Source organism: Chiloscyllium plagiosum, unplaced genomic scaffold, assembly GCF_037043375.1.
Source record: "Chiloscyllium plagiosum isolate Xiang-an unplaced genomic scaffold, Cpla_swu_hap1 HiC_scaffold_20, whole genome shotgun sequence".
Classification (NCBI taxonomy): domain Eukaryota; kingdom Metazoa; phylum Chordata; class Chondrichthyes; order Orectolobiformes; family Hemiscylliidae; genus Chiloscyllium; species Chiloscyllium plagiosum.
The window spans coordinates 12,823,544-12,846,132 of NW_028270158.1; the positions used below are offsets into that span (position 1 = coordinate 12,823,544).

Consider the following 22,589-nt stretch of genomic DNA (forward strand, 5'->3'; position numbering starts at 1 on the left):
TGCTCTTTGTGATTTTTATAAATGACTTGGATGAGGAAGTGGAACGGTGGATTAGTAAGTTTGCTGATGACACGATGGTTGGTGGAGTTGTGGATGGTGTGGAGGGCTGTTGTAGGTTGCCATGATACACTGACAGGATGCAGAGCTGGGCTGAGAAATGGCAGAAGGAGTTCAACCTGGAACCGTGTGAAGTGATTCATTTTGGAAGATCAAATTTGAATGCAAAATACAGGGATAAAGGCAGGATTCTTGGCAGTATGGAGGAACTGAGGGATCTTGGGGGCCCCACCCATAGATCCCTCAAAGTTGCCACCCAAGTGATAGGTTGTTAAGAAGGCATATAGTGTGTTTGATTTCATTAGTAGAGGGAATTGAGTTTAAGAGCTGTGAGATTATGCTGCAGTTCTACAGACCCCTGATTAGACCACATTTGAAATGTTATGTTCAGTTCTGGTCACCTCATTATAGGAAGTATGTGGAAGTCTTTAGAGAGGGTGCAGAGGAAATTTACCAGGATGCTGCCTGGACTGGAGGGCATGTCTTATGAAGAAGGGTTGAGGGAGCTAGGGCTTTTCTCAAAGGAGTGAAGAAGAGTGAGAGATGACTTGACAGTGGTGTACAAGATGATGAGAGGCATAGGTAGAGTGGATAGTCAGAGACATTTTCCCAGGGCGGAAATGGCTATCACGAGGGGTCATAATTTTAAGGTGATTGGAGGAAGGTTTAAGGAGATGTCAGAGGTAGGTTCTTTACACTGAGAGTCGTGGGTGTGTAGAATGCACTGTTAGTGGTGATAGTAGAGTCAGATACATTAGGGACATTTAAGCGACTCTTAAGGCAAAAGTATTATAGTAAAATGAAGGGTACATGGGTTAGTTTGATCTTAGAGTAGGATAAAAGGTTGGCACAACATCAAGGGCCAAATGGCCTATACTGTGCTGTACTGTTCTATGTTCTATGTAATGTATGGATGCATTGCTGATATAACAATGGGATCTATCTTGATAACATTTGTGATTCAATGGGATCTGTGGAGCATTTGACTACAATTTGCATTTCAACCCATACTTGCCTCATGTTTATTCTAGTAATTAATCAATAGGTTATAAAATACAATAAAAAAAACACAATACAGCCCTGGAACAGGCCCTTCAGCCCACTAAGCCTGTACCGATTCCTAATCCATATTTAGACCTGCTACTGATTGTCTATGTGCAGTTTCTATCCCTATGATTAGATTAGATTACTTACAGTGTGGAAATAGGCCCTTCGGCCCAACAAGTCCACACCGACCCTCCAAAGAGCGACCCTCCAAAGAGCAACCCACCCAGGCCCATTCTGTTCGACTCTCATTCATCTGTCTTTCAAGATATGCTTTAAACGTTTCACCACCTCCACTGACAGTGCTTTCCAGGCACCCACCATCCTCTGGGTGAAAACTTTTCCCAAAACTTCTCCCCTAAAATTTCCCCTCTCACCTTGAACTTATACCTTATTGTCGATGACTTTACCACCCTGGGAAAAAGCCTCTGATTATCCACCCTATTTATGCCTCTTATAATTTTGTAGACCTCTATCAAGTTGCCCCTCAGCCTCTACCTTTCCAGTGAAAACAATCCAGGATTATCTAACTTTTCAGCTTTGCCTCAAAACCAAAATCCTCCAGACCAGGGAACATCCTGGGAAACCTTCTCTGCACCCTCTCCAAAGCATCCATGTTTTTCTGGTAGTGTGGTGACCAGAAGTGCATGCAAAATTCCAAATGTAGCCAAATTAAAGTTTTGTACAGCTCTAACATAACCTGCCAACTTTGAAATTCAGTGCCCCTGCCGGTGAAGGCAAGCATGCTGTATGCCTTCTTGACCACCATATCCACCTGTGTTGCCAGTTTCCAGGATCTGTGACCCTGTCCACCCAGATCCCTCTGCATGTCAATGCTACTAAGGCGTCTGCCACTTAGTGTATAATTTGTACCTGAATTTGATCTTCCAAAATGCATCACCTCACATTTGTCTGGATTAAACTCCATCTGCTACTTCTCTACCCAAATCCCGCTGTATCCTTTGACAATCCTCCTCACTATCTGCAACTCTACCAATTTTGGTGTCATGCATATAGCCATACACATACAGTAGATTATTTCACATTCTTAACTTTGTATTATTTTGTTTGTTCAAAACCGGAGAATTCTGTAGCTTTATTATTTTAGTTTGAAATTCCACATGCCTACATTATCTACTTTAAACAAAAAAGTTGCTGACCCTCTAATCAGATTATGTCATAAATTAATGTGAATTTTGAGAAGATTTGTTGCTCAGGTTGAGGTTTTGGATGTAAGTTTGCTCGCTGAGCTGGACGGTTCATTTCCAGACGTTTCGTTACCCTACGAGGTAACATCTTCAATGGGCCTCAGGCGAAGCAATGCTGAAAATTCCTGCTTCCTATTTATGTGTTTGGGTTTATTTGGGTTGGTGATGTCACTTCCTGTGGAAATGGAAATGGCACCACAGGAAATGACATCACCAACCCAAAGAAACACAAACATATAAATAGAAAGCAGGAATTTTTAGCATTGCTTTGCCTGAGGCTCACTGAAGATGTTACCTAGTAGGGTAACAAAATGTCTGGAAATGAACCGTCCAGCTCAGTGAGCAAACCTTCATCCATAAATTAATGTCTCACTTAGAATTGTAACCTAGCTTTGGCGATTCCCATTGGATCATAACATTTACACGGCACTGAAGAAGGATGCATTCCACGCTGGCATCCTCCATGGCCTTGTGTTTTTCAGTGATCTCTAACAGTAAAGCCAAAGGTTCTCTGCAATCCTCCCATTCTGGCCTATTCTGCATTTTCTGGTTTCCATCCCAGCTACCAAAGCCTTACGATCAGAAGTTCCATGTCTAAAACTTACCACCTTCGCTTCGTCTTTTGCCTTTTTTAAGATAAACCCTATAAAATTTACCTCTCAGGTCAACCTTTGGCAACCACCTTTCTCTTTTTATGTAGCTTGGTGGCAAATCTGCAAAGAGCCTTGGATAATTTACCGCATTCAAGGCTCTGCACAAATGCATTTAATTGTTGCTAACAGTTGCATATATCTTGGCCACCTATGCCCACAGCTCATGAATGAATAAAAAAAAATTCTGGTAAACTTTAATTCACTTGTAAATGACTTTGTATTTTCATGTTGCAGGTTGGAAAGTGGGAAAACCAAAGTCTAGCACTAAAATATCCAGTGTGGCCAAGATTTAATTCCTTTGCAGACAGTGAGGTAGATGACAGCCACCTCACTATCGTCACTTTGGAGGAAACCCCGTTTGTCATTGTGGAGGACGTGGATAAGTTGACTGGAACCTGTGCGAGAAGCAACGTGCCATGCAGGAAAAATATCAAAGCTGTGTGAGTAAAGTCCGAGGTCATTTTCATTTCTCCTGTCAGTTATTTCATTGTCATAAACGGAGCCCCAGTCATTTAGAGAGTGGTATGCTTTACAGAAGCTTCCATAATCGGCATGTTTGACAACACCGCCTAAGTGTTTAAGGAAACAGAGCTAAACCAAACAAAGGTTTGTAGCTATCAAATCAAACTAATTTTATTTTTTCTGTTTTAAAAGTTGCAGCCCCAAATATACATTCCACTATTTGTCCATAGAAGCTGCAGTGCATGTCTACAATTATCTGTATTTGTTTTAGATTTGCAGAACTTGCAGGTTATTTTACTTTCGACTTTGTTGAAGGGCTGTTCTTTAATTATTTCATTGTCATCTGTCAATAATATATTACAGTTGCTGAATAGTATATCGGGTTTTACCAGCATTAAAACTAGTATTCGGCCATTTAACTCAACAGGTCTATGCTGGTTTTCTGATGAAGGGCTTTTGCACGAAACGTCAATTTTCTAGCTCCTCGATGCTGCCTGACCTGCTGTGCTTTGCCAGCGCCACTCTAATCTAGACTCTGATCTCCAGCATCTGCAGTCCTCACTTTTGCCTAGGTCAATGCTGGTAGACATGGTGCACTCTAACTTCCCCACATCTTCTTTATTATAACATTATTCACTTATCCATCTGCTCCTTTTGCTCCTTCATATGAAACAACAGACAGGATAGTGAAAGAAGGCATTTGGTATACTTGCATTTATTAGTTGGTAAATTGAGTATAGGAGTTGGGAGGTCATGCTGCGGCTGCACAGGATGTTGATTAGGCCACCATTGAAATAGTCAATTCTAGTCTCCCTGCCATAGGAAGAATATTGTGAAACTTGAAAGGGTTCAGAAAAGATTTACAAAGATGTTGCCAGGGTTGGAGGGTTTGTGCTACAGGGAGAGGCTGAATAGGTTGGGGTTATTTTCCCTGGAGCGTCAGAGGCTAAGGCGTGACCTTATAGAGGTTTATAAAATCGTGAAGGGCATGGATAGAGTAAATAGACAAGGCCTTTTCCTCGGGGGGAGGGGTGTCCAGAACTAGAGGGCATAGTTTAAGGGTGAGAAGGGAAAAAGATTTAAAAGGAACCTAAGAAGCAACTTTTTCACATAGAGAGTGGTGAATGTATGGAATGAGCTTCCAGAAGAAATGATGGAGGCCGGTACAATTACAACATTTTAAAAACATCTGGATGGTTATATGAATCGGAAGGGTTTAGAGGGATATGGGTCAAGTGCTGTCAAATGGGACTAGATTAATTTAGGATATCTGGTCGGCATGGATGAGTTGGACTGAACGGTCTGTTTCCGTGCTGTACCTCTCTATGACTCTATGACTCTACAACTTCTCCTTAAGTTTGTTATGCTTGTTGCCTCCGCTCTGTAGAAGCAAGATCCACATTCTCACCACTCTTGCTCTTCAATGATACATACAATTCCTGGAGAAGGTCAAGGGGAGCAAAGTCATGGAGAGTTATAAATACAAGATCAAGAATTTTAAATATAACATGTTGTAAAAATAAAATTCAATGGTTGCAGGGGTGACGGGTAAGCAGGACTTAGTGGGGTAAACAGGATATAGGAAACAAAGTTTTAGATGAGGCAAGGTTATGGGGATAGAAACTAGTCAGAAGAACTTTGGAATAATTGAGTCTGGAAGCCATAAAGGCATGAATGAGAGATGGACTGAGTCTGGTCAGAGGAAGATAATATTAAAGGGGTAATAAAAAGTTTGACCTTGAAAGGGCACTCTATGGGGTTGAAATCTCAACTTGGGGTTAAGTGGTATTTTGAGGATGCAAACAAGATCAATGTACTCGAGCAAGGTGTAGGTCTTAAGGCACTGTGGGTAATGTCCCCACCTCTGAGCACGAGACTCTGGGGTTTGAGACCCACATTACAGATGGTACTGGTGGAAGATGCATTTGTGACCTGGGACAAAAAGTTGATTATAAGCCTCACTGTGGCAGGCTGTAAGAGTGGTCACCCTTACTTGATTGAGAGTGACATTCCTGAAGCAACAGGTTAGTGGTCTGATCCAGGAAAACTCAAGCGGTACAAACATGGAAACATTTGCTTTACCTGCATCATGCATTGCTAAACTTTGGAAAACCTCTAGGTCTAAGTAAGGCTGGTGAGATAGGTTTTCATTTGTGAGCTAACTTTAATTATTTACTTGAACATTACATATCTAAATGGGCGAGATGTGCACAAGTACTTTGAAGTGCAAATACACAAACTACTAAAAGCAACAAAAAAAAAGCAAACCAAGCATCAGAGTTTATTTCTTGTAGAATGGAATTGAAAATACAGAAATTATGGTAAACCCATATTGGTTAGATGATACATGCACAGTTCTGGTCACCATGTTATAAGGCCATTGAGGATAGTGCAAAAAGAGTTGCAAGGATTGTGCTGCAAGGTTACAACAACTAGGAAAGAATTAATGTTCTGGGACTGTTTTCTTCTGACAAAGAAAAGGCTGCGGGATGACCCAATAGATGCATTAAAATCATGAAAGACTTTGATAGAGAGCCTAAGGAAAAGAAAAGACTGGAGGCCATCTATATAAAATAATCTCCAAGAAACCAATTAAGGCATTCAGAAGAAACCTTACCGAGGGATTGGCAAGAATAAAAATTTGCTGCTGCAGAGGGTTATTGAGGCAAATAGTTTAGACATATTTTTCAGGAAGCTGCTAAACATATGTAAAAGAGAATAGGGGAGTCTGCTAATAGTGTGACATATGGAATGTTGGTGGAAGATTCTGTGCAGCAGAAATGTGGCATGTATTAGTTGTGTCTTGTAGCCATTTTCTACTCTGGGTATCCTATGTAGTTCAACAAAACTCTGTGACTGTTGACATACTTGCACAAGTGAGGAGAGAGAAATATTTTACGGTTTTATAGATCAGATAAAATATTCATGAAAACAAATGCCCTGATCAGTTGGATTTAAATGAAAAGCTAATTTAAAACCTTTTGTTTAAAAATGAAAGCTGAATTATAACTAGCTGATTCTGTAAATTACATCACAGTCCCAGTTTCCATCAATATCACCATAGGCACTCTGATGACTTATGAAATCATTTTCATATCTTTTTGCACTCTACCATTCTATCCATTTGCCAATAACCATTCAGAACTGATATTCTTGTCCTTCGTCTTCTGCATTCCCCTTTCCAACATCTCTTAAAAGTCCATTTTCTTCTGGAGACGCCAGATTCTCTGCCTTTTTTCAATTATGTTCAATTTGATCTCCCTGAACACTGTGGGCAATTTAGCATGGCCAATCAACTTAACTTACACATCTTTGGACTGTGGATGAAACCCACACAGACATGGGAGAATGTGCAAACTCCACACAGTCACCCAAGGCTGGATTTGAACCCAGGTCCCTGGCACTGTGAGGTAGCAGTGCTAACCATCGAGCCACCGTGCTGCTGATGCTAACCACTGTCTTTATAGGTCTCTTTTTAAGTTGTCCATTCAGCTTTCTGGTTGGCAACCAACTCTTCTTCTCAAATGTGGTCAACCAAATCATGTGATGTCTATTATTATGGTGGCCTGAGACTACCTGAGTTTGGGGTGCACAAAGTTAAAAATCACACAATACCAGGTTATAGTCCAACAGGTTTATTTTGCTATAAATTCTGTGTCTTATGATCATATACTCCACAATCACTTGATGATGGAGCAGCACTCCGAAAGCTAGTGCTTCCAAATAAACCTGTTGGACTATAACCTGGTGTTGTGTGATTTTAAACTTGCTGCAGTGTTGGAGTTGTTGGTAACTATACTGACACAATAGCTGGACATTACAGTGACCCACCACTGAAAATAGCTGAGAAAGTAACTCAGGATTGAATTAGAAGAAAGAAGCCTGAACAGTGCAGATCAGAACCTTGCTACAGGATGAGTACTCGGCATAATAGAAGGTGAGGCCTCCTAGTTGCCATCCAGTGAAATCCTCTCCAGGTTGCAACCTATTATAGGCATTGTTCTCAAGAGTGAAATACAATCTATTTATAAGGCTGTGATTAATATTGTGCATCTCAGAAATGCCCCCGAGGGAAACTCTTGTCCCGACATAATAACTAATGGTACAGAAAGAGAGCATTGATTGCAGAATCTGATGTAATTACAGCAGAGTTATATGATGGGTTTGGCCTGTTAGTTGTTAACAGGGCCATTTAGAGTCATAGAGTTACAGAGACGTACAGCACGGAAATAGACCCTTTGGTCCAACCTGTCCATGCTGACCAGATATCCCAACCCAGTCTAGTCCCACCTACCAGCACCCGGCCCATATCCCTACAAACCCTTCCTATTCATATACCCATCCGATGCCTTTTAAATGTTGCAATTGTACCAGCCTCCACCACTTTCTCTAGCAGCTCATTCCATACACGCACCACCCTCTGCGTGAAAACATTGCTCCTCAGCTCTCTTTTATATCTTTCCCCTCTCACCCTAAACCTATGACCTCTAGTTCTGGACTCCCCCACCCCAGAGAAAAGACCTTGTCTATTTACTCTATCCGTGCCCCTCATGATTTTATAAACCTCTATAATGTCACCCTTCAGTGTCCAACGCTACAGGGAAAACAGCCCCAGCCTATTTAGCCTATCCTCCAACTCTGGCAACTTCCTTGTAAATCTAATCTGAACACTTTCAAGTTTCACAATATCCTTCCAATAGGAAGGAGACCAAAAGGCTTTAGTTTCCAAATAATCTTAGGTAAGCTACATTTAGATTTTGGTGTTGGGGGGAGCAGAAGATTATCTGAGATTCTGGAGAATTCCAGTGTGAAGTAGTTAAACCGGCTGAGGAATACAGCTATGGAGTTTATGAGTTCCAAGCCCTCAGAGGTCTCCGAAGGTTCTATCGAGTGGGAAGGAGATTGGATGACCATTTAATTATCTTTAATGAGGCTGGAAACTAAAATTTCAGACTGAGAGTCACATGGATCTTGCAGCTGCACATGAGACTGCAAGCTTATTTGTAGATTTCTTATAGTTATGACATTTCAGTAGTATAAAACTTTTATTGTGATTCATTTTGGTTATTTTATTGTCAAAAAGGCAAAAAAAGCTCTGTAGACACACTCTGTATAAAATAAAATGTTTTTCTTTTCGTACAGAGTTATGTTTACAGAGCTTTTGGAGAGGTCTACATGTGGACAACTCAAACTTCCTTTTTCTAACATTATACGCTAAAAAAGTATACATGTAGGAGAGATTGTTTTGAAGATCGCAAAATAGTTTTTTAAAAAAATCATGAAGGAGCATTTTCTTTTTAAACGGAGTTGTGCTTATGGAGCTTTTAGAGAGTCCTAGACATAACAGTTATAGAGAGTCATGGAGATGTACAGCATGGAAACAGACCCTTCAGTCCAACCTGTCCATGCCGACCAGATATCCCAACTCAATCTAGTCCCACTTGCCAGCCCATATCCCTCCAAACCCTTCCTATTCATATACCCATCCAGATACTTCTAAATGTTGCAATTGTACCAGCCTCTACCACTTCCTCTGGCAGCTCATTCCACACACGTACCACCCTCTGTGTGAAAACATTGCCCCTTAGGTCTTTTTTATATCTTTCCCCTCTCACCCTAAACCTATGGCCTCTAGTTCTTGACTCCCCGACCCCAGGGACAACTCTGGAGTGAGATTACATTTATGAGAGGATTGAAAGATGTCTGCTGGACTACTTGAGAAGGAATCATTTTTAACTTAATTGTTTAGCTAAGTGGTTGATTTTATTTGAGATTTACATGCTGGATGTTTTCTATTTTTTGCATGCTTAATATTCAGTCTTTCAGGAAGGAAAGGTAGTTTATTTTGTATATAAGGTGCTATTGAATGCTGCTTTGTTTTAGGCTTGATGTCATTGATACACACAAGAGACAGAGTTAGATGGCTAGCAGATTTAGAGGACTGATTACTCAGCAGGATCGGTGAGATAAATGGGTGACTGTCTGGAAAGTTAAGAAGGTAACTCAGAGGTCTCCTGTGGCTATTTCCCATCTCAGTTTTGGGTAATGTTTAAAGGGATTAATCTCTCAGAGGAAAATAGAAGGGGTAGTCATTTCTTGGGCACTAAGAATGAATCTTATTTTATGTAGGGCTTGACAAATTTAAAAGGATACTTTTGTCGGGGCACAGACCAGAGATTCTGCGGCAGTGAACATGAATCTAGGATAACGTGTTGCTTTCCTGGTGCCAGGATTAGGGACGTCTCAAAACCTTTGATGCCTATTGTTAAAGGAGAGAGTGAGAAACTGGAAGTTATTGTACATATTGGTGGAAATGACATAGTTAGGGAAAAGATTACAGCTTTAAAGAGTGAATATAAGAGGTTACAAAGAAGATTAAAAAAAACAGAACCTCAAAAGTAGTCATCTCTGGTTTACTCCTGGTGCTAAGCTTGAATGAAGGAAGCAATAAAAGGATAAAGGAGATAAATCAATGGCTGAGGAGATGGTGTAATGTTCAGGGATTCAGGTTCTTGGATCATTGGGATCTCTTCCAAGGCAGAAAAGACCTGTTTGAAAAGGATGGGTTTCACCTGAACTACAACGGGACTAATATTCTTGTGGGGAGAGTTACTAGTTCGATTAAGGGAAACTGTCAACGATTAGGAGAGAGTGGAGGGATCTTAAGTGGGAGAGTAAATAGAAAGAGAGATGAGGAGGGTTCTGAATTTAAAAAGAGCAAGTTAATTAAAAAAAAAGACAGACAAGAGTAAGTCAGAGTAACTCTGAAGAATTTTCCTGCATTTATTTCAATGCAAGGGATCTTACAAGCAAGGCTGATGAAGTCAGGGCATATTGAGGACATGGAATTGGGAAACTTGGTTGAGGGAGGGTTGGGACTGGCAGCTCAATGTTCAGGGTTTTATATGCTATAGGAAGGATAGAGAGGGAGGCAAAAGAGGAGGAGGGGTGGCATTTTTGGTGAAGGAAAACATTACTGCTGTAACCAGAGGAAATATTTCTGAAAAGTTATCTAGTGAAAATATATGGATTGAAATTAGAAATAAGAAAGGAGTAATCATCTTGATGCGCTTGTACTCTAGGCCTCCAATAATCACAGTGAAATTGAGGAACAAATATGTAGAGAGATCCCAGATATATGTAAGAACAATAAGATTGTAATAGTAGGTGATTTTAATTTTCCAAATATTGAATTGGACCACCATGGTGTTAAAGGTTTGGATGGTGAAGAATTTGTTAAATGTGTTTAAGAAAATTTTCTTTATCAATATGCAAATATTCCTATTATAGAAGTATCAAGGTTTGGGTAATAAGGGAGGGAAAGTGACTGAAGTCTTACTAAGGGAACACTTTCAGTCTAGTGATCATAATTCTATTAGTTTTAAAATAGTTATGGAAAAGGATAAGCCTTCCATAAAAGTTAAAGCTTTAATTTGGAGTATGACAAATTTTAATGGTGTGAGACAACAGAAGTTGTTTGGCGTAGACCGGTTGCAGATAAAGGGATGTTTAAAAAGTGGGAGGCTTTCAAAAGTATGATAAAGAGAGCTCAGAAACATTTGTTCCTGTTAGTGTGAAAGGTAAGGCTGGTAGGATTAGGGAACAATGGATGAATAAAAATATTGACATTCTAATCAAGAATAAAAAAGAATCATACATTGGATATAGAATGAATCTCTTGAAAAATGTAAAGAATGTTGGAGCATTCTTAAGAGATCAGGAAGGCAAAGAGGGGATATGAGATCGCCTTGGCAGATCAGGGGGTTAAAGATAATCCAAAGAGATTTTACGAATACAATAAGATCAAGAGAGCATAGGGCCCCTTAAAGATCAAATTGGTCGTCTTTGCGTCAAACTTCAGGAAATAAGAGCTATATTATGTGAATATTTCAGGTCAGTTTATACTGTGGAGAAAGAAATGGAGGTTAGAAAACTCAAGGAAATAAATATTGATGTTTTGAAAACAGTTCACATTTCAGAAGAGGAAGTGCTGAAGGTCTTAGGAAATATAAAGGTGGGTAAATCTCTGGGACATGATGCGATGTATCCCAGGAGATTGTGGGAAGTTAGGGAGGAACTTGCAGGGCCCTGAGCAGAAATATTTATATCACCTATAACTATGAGTGAGGTGCCGGATGGCTGGAGAGTGGCTAATGCTGTACCTTTGTTTAAGAAGGGATGTAAAGAGGAGCCTGGGAACTCAGAGATGACTTTGATGGTGGGTAGGTTGTTGGAGTTGATTCTGAAAGATAAGATTTACATGCATTTGAATAGATAAGGAATGATTAGGGATTAGATTAGATTAGATTACTTACAGTGTGGAAACAGGCCCTTCGGCCCAACAAGTCCACATTGCCCCGCCGAAGCGCAACCCACCCATACCCCTACATCCACTCCTTACCTAACACTACGGGCAATTTAGCATGGCCAATTCACCTGACCTGCACATCTTTGGACTGTGGGAGGAAACCGGAGCACCCGGAGGAAACCCACGCAGACACGGGGAGAATGTGCAAACTCCACACAGTCAGTCGCCCGAGGCGGGAATTGAACCCGGGTCTCTGGCGCTGTGAGGCAGCAGTGCTAACCACAGTGCCACCGTGCCGCCCACAAGAGGGATAGTCAGCAAGATTTTGTGCAAGGTAAATCATGTCTCACAAACTTGATTGAGCTTTTTGAGGAAGTAACTAAGAAGATCGATGAGGGCAGAGCAATAGGTGTTGTTTTCTTGGACTTGAGTAAAGCCTTTGACAAGGACCTGCATTGCAGACTAATTAGTAATGTTTGATCACATGGAATAGGGCTGAGCTTGCCAATTGGATACAAAATTGGCTTAATAGCAGGAAATAGAGAGCGGTGATGGAGGGCTGTTTCTCAGACTGTTGGCCTGTGACCAATGGTGTTCCGCAAGGATTGGTATTGGGTCCACTTTTGTTTATTATTTATATAAATTATTTAGTGAGAATATAGAAAGCATGGTTCGTAAGTTTGCAGACAACACCAAATTTGGTGGTAGAGTGGACAGTGTAGAAGGTTATCTAAGATTACAAAGAGATCTTGATCAATTGAGTCAATGGACAGATGGAGTTTAATTTGGATAAATGTGAGGTATTACATTTTGATAAAACAAACAAGGGCAGGACTTATACAATTAAAAGTAGGACCTTGGATATTATTGTAGAACAGAGAGACCTCAGGGTACATAATTTTTTGAAGTTGGAAGAATTTGACATTCTAATCAAGAATAAAAAAGAATCATATATTGCATATAGACAACTGGGTTCAAATGAATCTTCTGAAAACTGTAAAGAATGTTGGGTCATTCTTAAGAGGGAGATCAGGAAGGCAAAGAGGGGATATGAGATCACCTTGGCAGAAAGCATTTAGCACACTTGCCTTCATTGCTCAGACCTTTGAGTATAGGAGTTGGTATGTCATGTTGAGGGTGTACAAGAGGTTGGTGAGGCCTCTTCTGGAGCACTGTATGCAGTTCTGGTCATTCTGGAGAGAGTTGCTGGGAATGGAGGATTTGAGTTATCAAGAGAGTCTGGATGGGCTGAAACTTTCTTTACTGGAACATAGGAGATTTAGAAAATCAATTGGGGTATAGATAAGGTGAATGGCAGGTGTCTTTTCCTTAGGGTGCAAGATTTCAAGATAAGGGGACATATTTCTAAGGTGTGAGGAAAGAGGTTTATAAAGGACACGAGGGGCAATGTTTTTACACTGAGAGTGGATTGTGTGTGGAATGAACTTCCAGAGAAAGTGGTGGATGTCAGTTACAACGTTAAAATACATTTGAATAAGTACAAGATTAAGAAATGTTTGCAAGGATATGGGCCAAGTGCAGGCAGGTAGGATTAGTTTATTTTGGGATTATAGTCAACATGGACTGGTTGGACCAAAGGGTCTGTCTCCATGGTTTATAACTCTATGACTCTCAGACTCAATGCCACCTCTGGTTTTAACCTGATTTTCTGGTTACACCCTGGCCAGTTGATAGGAGGTGTGCACAGCTTTGGGAAGAAAATAAAAGTATGGTGGTAAGATCACTGGATTGGTAATCCAAATGGAACAAAATCCCAAAACATTTTATTCTTATATAAGAAGCAAGCGGGGGTAACTAGAGAAAGGATTGGTCCACTAAACGATAATGAAGGAAGGCTGTGTATCGAACCTGAGAGAATGGGTGAGATTCTGAATGATTACTTTGCATCAGTGTTCACTGTGGAGAGGAACATGATGAATGTTGAGGTTAGAGATAGAAGTTTGATTACTCTGGATCACATTGACATAAGTAGAAAAGCTGTGTTGGGTAGGCTAGAGGTTACTAAGGTGGACAAATCCCCAGGACCGGATGGGATCTATCCCAGGTTGCTGAGGCAGGTGAGAGAGGAAATAGCTGGGGCCCTGAGAGATATCTTTGTGGCATCCTTAAATACAGGTGAGGTGCCGGAGGACTGGAGAGTTCATGTTGTCCTCCTGTAGAAGAAGGGTAGTAGGGATATTCCAGGCACCAACAGACCAGTGAGCCAGGCGTCAGTGGTGGGAAAGTTTCTGGAGAAGGTACTGAGGGATAGGATCTATTTATATTTAGAAAAGAATGGGTTTATCAGTGATAGGCAACATGGTTTTGTGCGGGGGAGATTGTGCCTTACCAAATTAATAGAGTTCTTCAAGGAAGTGACTAAGTTGATAGATGAAGGTAGGGCTGTTGATGTCATATACATGGACTTTAGTAAGGCGTTTGATAAGGTTCCCCTTGATAGACTAATGGAGAAAATGAAGTCACATGGTGTGCAGGGTGTTCTAGCTAGGTGGATAAAGAACTAGTTGAGCAACAGAGAGTAGTAGTTGAAGGGAGTTTCTCGAGATGGAGAAAGGTGACCAGTGGTGTTCCACAGGGGTCAGTGTTGGGGCCATTGTTGTTTGTAATATACATAAATGATCTGGAAGAGGGCACTGTTGGTGTGATCAGCAGATGATCAGAGTTGATTGGCAGAGTTGCAGAAAGCATAAGGGACTGTCAGGGAATACAGGAGGATATAGATAGACTGGAGAGTTGGGCGGAACAGTGGCAGATGGTTTTCAATCCAGGAAAATGTGAGGTGATGCATTTAGGCAAGACTAATTCTCGAGCGAATTATACAATGAACGGAAGAGCCTTGGGAAAAGTTGATGGGCACTGAGATCTGGGAGTGCAGGTCCATTGTACCCTGAAGGTTGCTGCACAGGTGGATAGAGTGGTCAAGAAGGCATATAGTATGCTTGCCTTCATTGGATGGGGTATTGGGTATAAGAGCTGGCAAGTCATGATAAAATTGTACAAGATATTGGTTCGGCCGCACTTAGAATTCTGTGTACAGTTTTGGTCGCCACATTATCAAAAGGATGTGGACACTTTGAAGAGGGTACAGAGAAGGTTTACGAGGATGTTGCCTGGTATGGAAGGTGCTAGCTATGAAGAGAGGTTGAGTAGGTTAGGTTTATTTTCATTAGAAAATAGGAGATTGAGGGGGGACCTGATTGAGGTTTACAAAATCATGAAGGGTATAGACAAGGTTGATAGAGACAAGCTATTTTCCCAGGGTGAACTAGTTCTTTATCCACCAAGCTGAAACACCCTGCACACCATGTGACTTCATTTTCTCCATTAGTCTATCAAGGGGAACCTTATAAAATAGCAAATAGCAAATCTCACTATGACAGCTAGTGGAATTTCAATTCTAATAAATGCGGAATTAAAAGTTATGATATAATGAATGTAAAATAAAAAGCTAGTAGTGGAGACCATAATTGATTGTGGCAGAAGAAAAGCTTATCTAATTCCTGAATGTCCTTTGGGGAAGAAAATCTGCCATCCTTACCTGGTCTCGCCTACACATGACTCCAGATCCACACCAATGTGGTTGAGGCATAACAGACCCTCTAAAATAGCCTACTAGATTACTGCGTTCAAGGGCAATTAGGAATGGGCAACAAATACTCCTCTTTCCAACAATGACTACATCCCATGAATGCGTAATCCAAGACATAGGTGTGCTTATAGGATCTATATAAATGATTTGGATGTGAGCATAAGAGGCACAGTTAGTAAGTTTGCAGATGACACCAAAATTTAAGGTGTAGTGGACAGCAAAGAAGGCTACCTCAGATTACAACGGGATCTTGATCAGATGGGCCAATGGGCTGAGAAGTAGTAGATGGAGTTTAATTTACATAAACCTGAGGTGCTGCATTTTGGGAAAGCAAATCTTAGCAGGACCTATACACTTAATGGTAATGTCCTAGGGACTGAAGAAAGAGACCTGGGAGGCAGGCTCTTAGCTTCTTGAAAGTGGAGTCACAGGCAGATATGATAATGAAGAAGGCATTTGATATGCTTTCCTTTATTGGTCAGAGTATTGAGTACAGGAGTTGGGAGGTCATGTTGCGGCTGTACAGGACATTGGTTAGGCCACTGTTGGAATATTGCATGCAATTCTGGACTCCATTCTATCAGAAAGATGTTGTGAAACTTGAAAGAGTTCAGAAAAGATTAACAAGGATGTTGCCAGGGTTGGAGGATTTGAGTGTAGAGGGAGAGTTTGAATAGGCTGGGGCTGTTTTCCCTGGAGTGTCGGAGGATGAGGGGTGACCTTATAGAGGTTTACAAAATTATGAAGGCCATGGATAGGGTAAATAGACAATGTCCTTTCCCTGGGGTGGCGGAGTCCAGAACTGGAGGGCATAGGTTTAGGGTGAGAGGGGAAAAATTTTAAAAGAACGTAAGAGTAAACATTTTCATGCAGAGGGTGGTGTGTGTGTGTGGAATGACCTGCCAGAGAAACTGGTAGAGGTTAGTACCTTTGCAACATTTAAAAGACATCTGGATGGGTATATGAATAGGAAGAGTTTGGAGGGATATGGGCCAGGTGCTGGCAGGTGGGACTAGATTGGGTTGGGATATCTGGTCAGCATGGACGGGTTGGACCGAAGGGTTTGTTTCTGTGCTGTATACCTCTATGACTCTATGACTGATTGTGGAACTGAAGTATTCCTTACCAGCCCCATTTAATCACTCCCTAATAGGGACTCCCAGTGTGGGATCCCACCTTCATCGTTGGGGATCAGACCTACCTGTTCCGATCTTCTCTACCTAAGCCAGGCCTGTCAATCAGATTAGCTTTTGGGAAGTAAGACTGCAGCAAGAAAAGACACATGCAGTGCAGTGTACCCGCGCAGCATCTGGGGTGATTCCAATGCCTCGCTATTCTCTACAGGTTTCCTGTCCAATAACCAGCCTGATTGGCCAGGAAGAGACCTTAAGGAAGGAATTCCCACGGCACCAGGCTAAACTTCAGCAGGGCTGAGAACAGCAGGCCTAGTGGCTGTGGAGAGGGAGTGGAGCACAACTTGGGGGTGCCTGTTTAACAGGTGATGAAGTGAAACTCAATTGTGAGTGAACCTTAATGAAGTCCCCAGTGATGGTTGGTGGGAATAGGTTGTGTTCAAGGATGTCCAGTGATGGTTGGCTGAGGTTTGCTAGTGGGGAGGCCATCGGTGGTAGCATAAAGTTTGTGCAGATGAAGGCAGGTGCTCATGGTAGTGTCCCAAACACTGAGCCAGGAAATCCGGGTTCAAGTCCCACCTGCTCCAGAAGTATGTTGTAACATCTCTGAATAGGTTGGTTTGAAAATGTCTTTTGGGGTGGAAGAGACATTGCTGCTCCCCATAACCCACAAACAGTGCTGTCAACGTCATGCAATTAGCCCTTTTCACCTCCTTTTGCCTGTTGGGTTTCCCAATGCCTGGGTCACCTGGGTGCCTGTGGTTACAAATAAAATAATTGCCAAAATGAAGACAAGGGAACCCATTGGAACACTTTCAATGAAGGGTTTTATCACTTGCTCCAGCTTTCACCTCCATTAAAGCTGGAAGCAACCAGATTTGGGACTGTCTTCCTTCCTCAGACTGTTGAAATGTGAATCTCTGAGCCAGTCCCAGCATATCCACTTTTGGGAGTGAAGGTTGAACCCTTGATGTCTGGAACATTTTAGAATATTAAAAATTTCAAACAAGAACTGTTTATCTAAAAATTTACTACTAATCAAAAAAAACCATCATAACATGAGCAGTCACATTTTCGACATCTTCATTTTGGAAAGTGCAGAAGGATTTCATGATGATTGCAAGTCAAATGTGGAACTCTTGAATTTCCTATGTTCAATATCACGATTTGAACACTTGGCACTATTATGTAAAGTTCATCTTATCACCAGTTTAAAAATGACGTGCTGTAACCCATCGATGCCTCTGCTAGAGTAACAGACAGAAGAATTTGATGATGTTTGCTGCATCCAGATCATGACTATAGTTGCACTGATTTCCTGGTCAGGGTAATTAGCTTGAAGTCTGTTTAGCTACATAGCTTTTGACAGTGGCGTCAAATATTCGGGTATTTATTTGTTACTCCTGTCTCATTGTTTATTTACTTCTGTTGTCAGCAATTCCACCGACAAGGGGATCTATGTGAAGAAATGCTGCAAAGGATTTTGCATCGACATATTAAAGAAACTTGCAAAGGCTGTGAAATTCACGTATGATCTGTACCTGGTGTCAAATGGGAAGCATGGCAAAAAAATCAATGGTGTATGGAATGGAATGGTTGGTGATGTAAGTCGCTTTAGGTAATAAACAGTCGCAAGAAGTTTTGCAACTTAAGGGTTAGAATGCATTAGTAAAGACAAAAAAAAAACCCTCAATACAACACCCCCTAGGTACAGATGAAGAAAAACTCTGTGTACTTTACCCTAACTCTGTTCCTTTCCTTTTCTTTGTTGTTGCCCACACTACCTCCAGGTGATGTATCAGAGAGCAGCTATGGCTGTCGGTTCGCTGACCATTAATGAAGAGAGATCCGAAGTTGTTGACTTCTCGGTACCGTTTGTGGAAACAGGAATCAGTGTCATGGTATCTCGGAGCAACGGCACAGTTTCCCCCTCTGCATTTTTAGGTAGATGCTTTTGTGGTGCCTTATCCGGTACTGCCAGTTCCCTTATCGATGGTTGCTCAATAGGTAGAGCTAAAGTTGCAATAGTTCTACTGAACCACAGGGCTGCCCACTCATTAGAGAGAGAGAGATGGCTGGTGGTGGTTTAACCTGAGGGTCACCACACCTCAGGCAACTGAGAGGTTGAGGAAGAGAGTCTTTCATGGTAACCTCAGCCAGTGCAAGAATTGAACCTGTATCACGCTATGTTGCAAACCAGCTATCCAGCCAACTGAGCTAACCAACCCTTTTTTTTCTCAGACATAGAACACCACTAAAGTGGGTGGCACGGTGGCACAGTGGTTAGCACTGCTGCCTCACAGCGCCAGAGACCTGGGTTCAATTCCCGCCCCTGGTGACTCTCTGTGTGGAGTTTGCACATTCTCCCCGTGTCTGCGTGGGTTTCCTCCGGGTGCTCCGGTTTCCTCCCACAATCCAAAAATGTGCAGGTTAGGTGAATTGGCTGTGCTAAATTGCCCATAGTGGTAGGTGAAGGGGTAAATGTAGGGTAATGGGTCTGGGTGGGTTGAGCTTTGGCGGGTCGGTGTGGACTTGTTGGGCCGATGGGCCAGTTTCCACACTGTAAGTAATCTAATCTAGCAATCTGCCTTAATTAATATCATTGGATTATTAATGCTCAAGTGATTTCCCCCTTCCAATTCATTTTAATTTAATCCTTTCCATCTCTTCACACCCACCCCTATTTTCTTATTGCTGCACTGCCCCTTGATTAATTTAATCCAAGGCATGGGTGATTGAGTGCTGGTTTATTTTTAAGTACTCAAGTGTCAGAAACACTTGAATAATTAAAAATAAACCAGCACATCTGACCAGTTCTGTTGGCCTAATAACCTGTTTCTGTGCGGTACGCTCGATTCCGTCACCAGCAACTGGGACAGGAAAGAAGGGGGTGTAGGGGACATCTCTAGCATGTGAATGCTGTTGCTGTAGCTTTCTAGCATGGGCTTAAACAACATAGTACAGCCTGCATGGTGACAGCAAATTCATAACACTAAAAAGACATAAGCCTGCGCCCTCATCACTCAGACCCCTGATGCTGGCTTCCTAGGCATGATGGGATTACCTATAATCCCAGCAGCGGTTACTGCTCCCATTTGGAACTGCTTGGACATCAGGGCTGCTGGCTGTCTGAATGACAGACGGCTCTCTGAGGCAGGATATCCTCCTGAGAAAGGGCAATGGTCTTTTCTTAAAGCAGTTAAAGTATTACGTTTCTGCACAGTAATTATTGGATCATGGCTGGATTACTGACCATACCCCTGGCATTCTTTTAGCCAAGGGAGCAAGGACTGTGGTGTTCCTCCCTAAATTGCACTTGATATAAAACAATCAAAGCTGATAAACTGCCAGACCAAATTTACAAGGGTGGATAAACTATTTGCACACTGAAAAGAAGGAGTTTGTGATTATAGTCGAAGGTGTTACGAGTCATAAATCAAATGAATGTGGTCTTCTCACAAATCCATGCTGAGAGTTCATGGTTAAACGTATCCCAGATATCGCACCATATTTGTCACTGTACAGAGCAGTCACAGTTCAAGAAAGCATTGGATTGTTCTTTATTAAGTCGTGGCTGGGTGATTTTGTTGCACATTACATTCCCAATTCTGCATCTTATCCATCATAGCTGACCTGAGGGAAGTGTCAGGTGATTTCAGATCACTCGATGATTTAATGTCTTCTGAAATGTAGGCCATACCTTAAGTTTATGGAACTGTTTTACTTTCAGGTACTTTGGAAATCGTAGTTCTTTAGACAGGAGGAGAAATGATTCAAATAGGATGCAAAACTTGCTTATAATGTAGTAAAATGTAATTTTATTCCAACCATTCCCGCATATGTAGGGCTGCAACATGCCATACAGGCAAAGTGTTATTTTCCTTTCATCACATTTATGATTTTTCTTCAATTGCTGACCTGTTGTTATGTTTTGTTTTTGCTCTGTCTTCCACTTTTACTGTCATGTACAGACAAGGCCAAATCTGACCATTTCTGTTTACCCCTAGCCCCCAAATCTCTTCACAGTTTATGACAACCATTTTCAACCGTTCACCTTTGTGAAGTAACACAGCGAATGGACGAACAATCTGTCAATCTGCTTAATCACTTCCTTCCCTCTGCCTATGATACCTGGCCCTCAGTAACACGCTGACTCTCACCCACTGTGGTTCTCTCCATGTTGTGGTCCTCATCATCACTCCAAGGGGCACACACCTGGGGGCATGAGGTTGCAATCATTGAAGCTCCGTAAGCCGGATGAGAAGAAAGAGGTGAATTCCTGGCTCTGTGATCCCAAGCTTTAAAACAGCTGCCTGAAACCCCCTTTTTTTTGGATCAGGAGGATTAGCGCGATCCAAACCAAACCAGGAGACCTGGGAAGTGCAGAGGAGGCTGCCAATTGCTGAGTTCAGCTGGGTAGAAGGCTGACCTTGAGGGCCCAGTACAGTGACCAAAGAAGCAAATAAGAAAAATTTCCTTAACCCTTATCCCTCATGTTTCCCCTGCCCAAACGTTACCCATACCCATCTATGCCAACCCCTGTAACTTAATCCTCCCTACCCGTTCCAAGGGCTCTCATACCCCCAATACCACCCTATAACCCTCTACCAATCCCTGTATTGCCCTTCATACTACCTGAGCTAACTTAGTCCCAGTTTATGCCAACGCACAGTTCCATTTGTTTGCCTTCACCTACCATGCCAACTCACCCAGTATCTACCAGTTCCCAAGCACACAGGAGAAAAGCAAAGTTCTGTTGTTTATAGTTTTATACTGCAACCTATACTGCATTGAGAGAGAAAAAACACATTTTTGCAGCAAGTGACAGGTTTGATGCATCTTGATCGTCCCTGACAGTTCCTGACAAGTTTGACATTTCTTGATAAATTGCACACTATTTTGACAGCTTTACAGTTCCAAGGGATTTATTGCACCTTTTAGACACAATCTTCTTTACCATTAACAATCCCAAGGGATACCTGAAACACATCCCTACGGGTACCCCACCCTCCCTAAGGAGACATGAACCCACCCAAATGTGCCCCACGATCGTATCTATTGGGTTACGTTAATTCTCAAGTAGGGTACCCTGGCTATCTGGATAATTCCACTGATATGGAAATCGTGCCCCCAAGCCAGGCAGCATCAGGACTTAGAGAAGTTGATCTTTCAGGTGTAACCCTTCTTCAGGACATGGGGGGTGAGGGGTGAACTGCAGATAAAGGGTGCAAGGTGGTGAAGTGGGGATAGGTAGGGGGAATGATCTGGTTGGTCAATGGGAGGAATGAATCCGGTTGGTGTCAGGGAGCAGTGGAAGGGAGAGGGTGGGTCAGGGAAGGGAGTTGGCGGATGGGGAGGGAGGTTATTTGAAATAGGAGAACACATTGTTGAGTCCTCTGGGCTGGAGGGTGCCAGGCAGAAGATAAGGTGCTGTTTCTCCAATAGATGCTGTGGTTTGTTTTGGCAATGGAGGAGGCCAAGGATGGTCATATCAGAAAGGGAGTGGTTGGGGGAATTGAAATGGGCAGTGACGGGGAGGTCCAGTTGGTGCCTGTGGACCTGGCTGTGATGCTCGGTGAACCGTTCCCTAAGTCTATGTTTGGTCTCCGAATGTAGGGAAGACCACATCGGGAGCACCTGATGCAGTAAACTAGGTTGGAGGAGGAGTAGGTGAACCTCTATCTCACCTGGAGGGATTGTTTGGGGCCCTGGATGGAGGTGAGGGAGATGGTGTACTGGCAGGTTTTGCATCTTTTCCAGTTACAGGGGAAGGTACATGGGGGTTCGGGAGGGGTTGGGTCGGTGGGGAGAGTGGCGCAAACCAAGGACTGTTGAAGGGAACTGTCCTTGTGGAAGGCAGAGAGTGGTGGGGAGGGAAAAATGTTTTTGGTGATGGAGTTTAGTTGGAATTGGTGGAAGTGTTTAATGAGTTGGATGTGGAGACTGGTGGGGTGGTAGAAGAGGACAAAGGGGGCCCTGTGTTTATTGCATTGGGAAGGTGGGGTTTAGAGCAGTGGAACGGTAATGAAGGTGGTATGGTGAAAGGCTGTCTGGATGACAGAGGGAGAAAAACTGCGTTGTTCGAAATAGGTGGACATGTGGGATGCTTGGGAG

General features: G+C 42.3%; 1 protein-coding gene across 6 annotated transcripts in view; it reads left to right on the forward strand.

Annotated features, from left to right (window-relative positions):
* grin2aa (glutamate receptor, ionotropic, N-methyl D-aspartate 2A, a) overlaps window positions 1-22,589 on the forward strand; it is a 303,951-nt gene that overhangs the window by 204,129 nt on the left and 77,233 nt on the right. For all 6 annotated transcript variants that reach the window (XM_087997681.1, XM_087997676.1, XM_087997678.1 and 3 more), the window contains exons 5-7: window positions 3,197-3,402; window positions 17,911-18,079; window positions 18,266-18,419. In XM_087997681.1, the coding sequence (XP_087853807.1) occupies window positions 3,197-3,402; window positions 17,911-18,079; window positions 18,266-18,419 (529 nt within the window). The remainder of the gene's footprint in view (window positions 1-3,196; window positions 3,403-17,910; window positions 18,080-18,265; window positions 18,420-22,589) is intronic.